We start from the raw sequence: 7270 nt of genomic DNA, 5'->3' as shown, positions 1-7270 counted from the left end.
CTTAGAGTAATTAAACGCTTAGGTTAAGTCTAAGTATAATTAAAATCGAAGTAAATAAACGAAATGAGTCTTTTAGTAAAGTTAGGTATGCCTCATGAAAACAGCATTACTCTGAGGGATTGTGAGGCTGAGACATTGCCTATATATAATCCTCTCAGTACTGTTTTCGCCGAAGGGATTTTATTTAGTGTTTCGTTGTCGCTCTAATAGAAACTATGGTATGTTTCGTTGGGGCGAATCCGAGAGACTCATAAAATCCTATCTTTAGAAAAAAAAATACTCGTAATGTCCAGTTATTGCATTAACCAATAACTTACCACTTATCAAGAATTACCGACTTAGCCTTCATCAGACTGGCACACACGGTTGGCTGAACGGAGGATAAACTAAGCAACGCTAATAGTCCTTAGAAACCTATGTTCGGTTGAGCCATCCCGCTACCGAAGTATCGATTGGGAAAGTAAATATAGTTCTATTATTAGAACTAGAGAAAATCTTATGTCTGGTATTTTCCTGGGGCCTTTTAAAGGCCTTGTCCAAATATCTGATATGTAAAATGGAAAAGGTATTTAATTAATAAAAACAGTTAAAAACCATTGAAGGAAAACTTAAGTTTACGTACTTTTAAGAGTACGTTTTACGTACTATTAAGAGTACCTTTATATTGCAAGATTCTAATGTGGAGGCCCGGCTTTCACATATAGAGCGCAACATGAAGGAAATCAGAAATTATAGCGCCATAGGCTCTTTACACAGTCGCGTGATTTCGCTATCAGAAATTGATCTTGCAGATCACGATACAAGTGACTTGTAAACTTAAAGCCACCTATAACAGACTGGTATATGAACAAAGCAAGTGACATCGATCCAGATTATGTACGAGTTAATATCGAAAGCGTGGCGGTTAATATTGACGACAGTGTGGATACGAGCTTCTTGGGATAAGAATTAAAGTTTAATTAATCCAAGTCATCGTCTATCTCTAGCACCATATCTATTTTAAGACCCCGATCTTTGTATATGTTCGTTTCAATCTTAGCTTCACGATATGTCATGAGCAAATTCATCTCCTCATCGCTGGGTGGCAAAGCCAAAGTCTTCCTATCTTCATAAGTAAGCGGATTGAACTGGCTACGGATGTTAGCGCATTTAAGATCCCTACTCATTTCTGCATAGTCGGCTATCAGCTCAACGAAAGGCTGGGTTGCATTTGCTTTTGCACCCTTAGATCTTTAATCCAAGTATTAGTTCCATCTGTTGAGCCAGCTGAGCCTAATTCGATCATGCGCTCAAGTACTGCCCGTACCCGAACACAGTTAACATGGTTGTGGCACGGCGAGAACTCTTTTAGTTTAGCTGGGGTTAATCCGGTTGGAAAGCAGCAGAACGAATCTTCTACTGATTACACTACAAGATCGCCGGTACCAGGATTTTTCCCAATGAGAAGGATGCACAACACTTCCATGGTGCCACTTCGCATTGAACGACTCACAGCACCTCGCACACACATGAGTTTCATCTTCTTATATTCATCAACGCAATCCTTAAACGCGTATGTCAGTGTAACGCCCCGTTGGGCTTGTTGTTCTGTGGCTCCTTGTGTGTACGCGTGCACTCCAAAGTAGGTTTTGACCTCCTTTGCTGTAATGTGTACTTTCTGCACTACATTTTGATCATAAGGTTCAAATTTTATACCATTGAAGCGCCCCCTTGCATCGTCTACTGACTGGATACGTGATTCCAATAATGTGGCAGGTGCTTCAGGTACAATCTCTTTCTTAATTACTGCTTTGCGTGCCAGCAGATTGTACCGAAGATATTCCACCAGTTTGCCTTAGCTTCATATGCTTTAGGAATTGCGATGTATCTTTCTTTAGCATATTGTCTAAGCTGAATAGCCGTCCATGCGTTGAAGTTTACAGTTTCCTTATCAAAGTTTATAGACTCATAAGGCAATCCTGCCACACCTATCCTTTCGTTCCACACTGCCAGCCAGGGGGGACATACAATATTATACATATCATTAACCCAGTTCTGTGTATCTATCAAATCCATACCATATATGTATGAGGATGTTTTCGTGCTTATCTGTTCCGGAGCGAGATCGAGCAGTTTTAGCTTTTGCGCATGTACCTTCTTAATGAAAGGCATGAAACACTCGGCAGGCTTGTAGTATATTGGTTGACAGAAGAACATCAACTTTACTTGTACTATATCCAGCTTATCTTGTTCGATTTTGGCAGTGTTACCAATACGCACAATCTCTGGACCCTTCTCTACTGATGCAGTCTCTCTATATTCCTTAAGCATATTGCATAGCCCTCGTGGTGCCATGCCAGTGTTCTCACGGAAGTCTGTTTTCATAAGCAAAGCTGCCAGAAGAATAGCACGATCAAATCCTAGATCACATATACTTGTTAAATATATTCGCTGGTATTCAGTCAACTTCTTCTGTGGATCGTCATGCATTGCTTTCACCGCTGTTTTTGTACATTGAGACCGAAACCTAATTTTTCGCAGAACCCGTCCGCCACCAGGAATCAACGACTAAATCATCACAACCAAGCACAATATAGTCGATATCATACACTATGATATAATCGACTAGCCCATCTACTTGCAAAGTAGCAATCTGTTGCTCCGCTTCAGCTAGTTTCTCTGCCACCCTCCACCCGTCGAATACAGGCAGTACAACTACGTTACCATTATCACAAGCTTGTATCTTCCTTAGAGACGAAGCACAGAGTTGTAGGAAGCTCACACAGCTTCTTTCCAAGACAATCTCTGATGCACAGGATGCTGCATGCGTGTGAAAAAGAAAACTAGAATCAATGGCAACCACACCCTTAAAGCGTGACAGGGGTACTACATTCAAAAGTGGCTCTATCAATGGCTTCAGCCCAGAGACACCCATCTTAGCTCTCCTTAACGTGTGGATATAACAAAAAACAGACGTGTATATGTGTTTTAGCGTGGTTTGTCAGATTTGGGTGAAAATCAGTACAAGTGTATGTTATGAAACCCTAGATACAGGGTTTCTTATCTAGTGGCCCTGTTTATTTTACGTCCAGGTAAAAGCTATATTTTCGATGTTTAACGCTAATTCGTATCAGAATTGCCGAGGCCTCGCCGCAGTATGCCCCATATGGCTAAATGCTCTTATAACGTACATCATATGTACAACCGTATGTACGAGCTATAACGATCGTACTTACAACCGTATGTACGGGCTATAACGATCGTACTTACAACCGTATGTACGGGCTATAACGTATATCGCAAATACAACCGTATGTGCGGGCTATAACGATCGTACTTACAACCGTATGTACGGGCTATAACGTATATCGCAAATACAACCGTATGTACGGGCATACTTGTGGTGAGTTATACCTACTGACGGTGAATTCGGGCGTTCAGACATCGTTCATATGTGTTTCTTCGTATTTCACGCTTCGCCCGCACGCAACAGCGGCGAATTCTCATCTACAGCTTCGTCAATCGTACCCTCATTGTCTGCGCAAATACACACAAGCACAAAGAAGAATTAAGTATATCACATCGCATCGTGGAGCATATTCGGATATCAATATACCTGTTCACAGCAGCTATCCGGTGATAGAAAAATATTAATGGAGAGAAGTACCGAAACACTCAACTATACATATTTCTGTGGAAGAAGTTTTATGAAAAAGTCTCATATATATGTGTACATGTGTCTATGTTACGTAAGCGTACACATCGAGAAAACCTCAGTGTCAATTGTATAGCTGTTCGATGCGCACGATCGTGGTTCAAAATTTCCGAATGTACACTTGTACATATATTTATTATATGGTAATTTAAACCACATCCGGCACGAAGACGCACAAATTTTGGTATAAAGATTTGCATGTATATCTGGTATAAAAGCGTAAACATACCCGCTAAATCTGAAAGCACCTCGGCTTCTCGACGGGTCTCGTCCTCGGGTGATTTCTTATTGTCTGTCCTGAATTGCTCGGTTAGACGCGGAAACAGCGGCGGAATCTGTGTCGATGTTAATTAGAAACAAGAGGTCAGCATGTGTCTGTCAAAGATTGTAACGACGCCTCAGTAGGTAAATAAAGCTTGAAGAAAAACAGTGTGTCTATCGGTTTGCTGCTCCTTCTACACGAACCCTTGGGAAGATTAATATGTACCGCGAAATTTGTGTCCCATCGGTTTGAGAAGAGAGACGGACTGACTGAGGAACCACCCAGTCAACAGTGTACAACACCAGATTAATAATGAACCGGCTACAAGCACGATCTCTAGGGGCTGTGCTGTAAGCACAACAAACAACATGTCACACACAAGCAAGACACCGCAGGATTCGAGTTGCCAGCCATACCATCAGCAAGGGCTGCAAGTACATGGGAGCGAATTCCTCCAAGGCCGGAGGAGACTCTTCCTGGGGACTGATCTCGTTGGCCCGCACAATGATATCCGCACGGATAGCCTCGTCAAGCGATAGGTACGTGGCTTTGCGCTCGTACTTTGAAGTCAGACTACCGGTCACCCACATGCTGTGTAGATTTTTAGGACCGGGAAAACAAATAAGTACAGGGAAACGAAAGATAGACCCACAACATTAGAGATACTGTGCAGATTTTAGGACCGAGAAAACAAATAAATACAGGAAAACCAAAGATAGACTCACAACATTAGAGATACTGTGCAGATTTTAGGACCGGGAAAACAAATAAGTACAGGGAAACGAAAGATAGGCTCACAACATTGGAGAAGCTTCGGATAAATACTGTGAACGACAGATCCTTGCTTCTGCTGGCCGAGCCGTGGAGGTTAAGGAGAAACATAATGCTCCACAACAATAGCGCGATGTTATGTACTTTTTTACTGAAAGCAATACAGATAAATAACCGTGTAGCTTTGATACCACATCTCAAAAAATATCTGATAAATATTCTGACATACGTGATAAAGTAATACAGATAAATAACCGTGCAGCTTTGATACCACGTCTCAAGAAATATCTGATAAATATTCTGACATACGTGATAAAGTAATACAGATAAATAACCGTGCAGCTTTGATACCACGTCTCAAGAAATGTCTGATAAATGTTCTGACATACGTGATAAATGGCAATGGCACCATCACAATCGATAGGAGGGATCCTTTGAGACTGAAGAGTCCGAATGCGGTGACCTGTGCAAAGCTGTAAAGAACTCCAAAAGTGAGTGACGGCAGTAGAGTACACCCTTCAGCAGTTGACAACTAATTTCGGCAGTCTTAACTGGGTGTATACAGATACTTGGTCGGTGCCCGGGCTATGCGATAACGGAGGTTGACATGGGGATAGAAATGAGCGTACATTGGGCAAATACCCTCACAAGAATAAAGGCCGTTCCATACACTCGAGAACAGAGATACCTACATTGTGCTGAACATGATACGGCGGAAGCAAACGAACCAGAACAGACCGCCCGTGTCCATCTCCGAGATGTAGACGTAACTCAATTGGTACTTCCACACGAACAGCGACGCCGCGAAGAACAAGGTGATGAACGGGAGGATGAGGGGCGCCAGGACTGTGAGAGCGGAGTGTAAGCAGAAAGAGTGATGAGATGGAGTGGGGGAGAAGACGACTGATGGGCAAGTAGTTGAGCCGTAAGGTGGTGCTTCTAAACAGATAGCACCGCAGCACACGGTGCAGTGATGAGTGGAGGAATGTTTCGGAAGCCTAGCGGATCATTAGTACTGCCATTGATTGATTGGCGTCTGAGACACCAAACATGTATGTAGGATGCTCAAACAGACCCACACAAATACGCACGTCAAATGGCCAGCCGGAAAATGATACTCTCGCGGAAGTACTTCACTTTTCACTCAGGTGGAGTCAGTATCACATTTCAGTTTAACTTACCGGCATAAGTAGCTCCGATCAAAAAGACCAGCAGCGTACGCGACAGAATGTCTCCATACATCAGACGTCCAGGGTTCTTGGACTCGTCCACTTCACGCGGGGACTAATACATAGAAAACGTGAGACAAAGAAAGACGTGAGGGTCAGCGATTGCATCGTAATGGCGAACATAGACACTTCACGCGGGGACTAATACATAGAAAACGTAAGACAAAGAAAGCCGTGAGGGTCAGCGATTGCATCGTAATGGCGAACATAGACACTTCACGCGGGGACTAATACATAGAAAACGTGGGACAAAGAAAGACGTGAGGGTCAGCGATTGCATCGTAATGGCGAACATAGACACTTCACGCGGGGACTAATACATAGAAAACGTGAGACAAAGAAAGACGTGAGGGTCAGCGATTGCATCGTAATGGCGAACATAGACACGTCACGCGGGGACTAATACATAGAAAACGTGAGACAAAGAAAGACGTGAGGGTCAGCGATTGCATCGTAATGGCGAACATAGACACGTCACGCGGGGACTAATACATAGAAAACGTAAGACAAAGAAAGCCGTGAGGGGACTAATACATAGAAAGCGTAAGACAAAGAAAGCCGGGGACTAATACATAGTAAACGTAAGATAAAGAAAGCCGTGAAGGTCAAGTGGTTTCATTGTAATGGCCAATATAGACGCGCAAGTGAGGGAGAGGCGAGCTGTGGCATTCAAGTTTGAAAGATATAACCGAACCTGTGACTCCAATGGTTTTGAGTCAGTAATTAGCACATGCGTGGCATACGGGAGGTTACAGACGACGATGTTGTCCATAGGCGGACAACGCATAGCCTTCTGAAAAGTTAACACCGTAAACAATACACGGCCAAACGTACAAAACACAATAGGGTCTAAATAATCATAACCTACGCTCTCCTCTATATATAACCCAACATACCTGGGTCTGGAACTTGCCCATGATGTAAAAGCACACGGCTCCTAGGTTGATCAGCTCCATAGTTTGCGTTAGACAGATGCGCATGATGGTAAAATTGATGAAGAATGTGGAAGCCGAGGGAATCGCCCGGGCGAGCAACTGAGGAATGTGCGAGATGTCCTGTTGCGCCTGGGTCAGGACCTGCAACACCGATGCTGTGTGTGGCCAGGCAGTCAGGGGGAGATGAGATTACAACGAGTTCTCGAGTGATGGAGAGGGAGGATTATATAGTCCGTGAGAACGAAGTGTACACGAGACGCCTTGCTAGAGCTGTGTCCACGGTGAGTATTCCTTTGTATAAACTTGCGTGTGTGACCTGAGCACAAATGCCTATGTAAACACACGTAGGTCTGTGTACTTAAAAATAAATAGTCTGATC

At 43.3% G+C, this 7270-nt stretch overlaps 3 protein-coding genes across 4 annotated transcripts; all 3 read right to left on the bottom strand.

Moving 5' to 3' along the window:
• Positions 1–959: 959 nt before the first annotated feature.
• Positions 960–1172, bottom strand: SARC_11729 (hypothetical protein; the record flags this gene model as incomplete). Its single annotated transcript, XM_014294182.1, has 1 exon — positions 960–1172. Exon 1 carries the CDS (start codon positions 1164–1166, stop codon positions 960–962), a length of 207 nt encoding a protein of 68 aa, XP_014149657.1. The 5' UTR covers positions 1167–1172.
• Positions 1173–1402: 230 nt separating this feature from the next.
• Positions 1403–2364, bottom strand: SARC_11728 (hypothetical protein; the record flags this gene model as incomplete). The annotated part of the gene is made up of 2 exons (XM_014294181.1): positions 1403–1785; positions 1812–2364. 2 exons carry the CDS (start codon positions 2362–2364, stop codon positions 1403–1405), a joined length of 936 nt encoding a protein of 311 aa, XP_014149656.1.
• A 1084-nt stretch (positions 2365–3448) lies between these two features.
• Positions 3449–7046, bottom strand: SARC_11727 (the record flags this gene model as incomplete). 2 transcript variants are annotated; one of them, XM_014294180.1, is made up of 7 exons in its annotated part: positions 3449–3516; positions 3924–4029; positions 4373–4547; positions 5117–5200; positions 5420–5573; positions 5909–6011; positions 6853–7046. In XM_014294180.1, coding segments are annotated over 7 exons (884 nt in total), but the record flags the coding sequence as incomplete, so codon positions are not given. The 2 variants fall into 2 exon arrangements, with proteins under 2 accessions (XP_014149655.1, XP_014149654.1); XM_014294179.1 differs by having other exon boundaries at positions 5456–5573.
• Between the last annotated feature and the right edge of the window lie 224 nt (positions 7047–7270).

Source organism: Sphaeroforma arctica (genome assembly GCF_001186125.1).
Source record: "Sphaeroforma arctica JP610 unplaced genomic scaffold supercont1.1844, whole genome shotgun sequence".
NCBI classification, from domain to species: Eukaryota; class Ichthyosporea; order Ichthyophonida; genus Sphaeroforma; species Sphaeroforma arctica.
The sequence above is the reverse complement of the archived record's forward strand: the minus strand, read 5'-3'. Positions and strand labels throughout refer to the sequence as shown.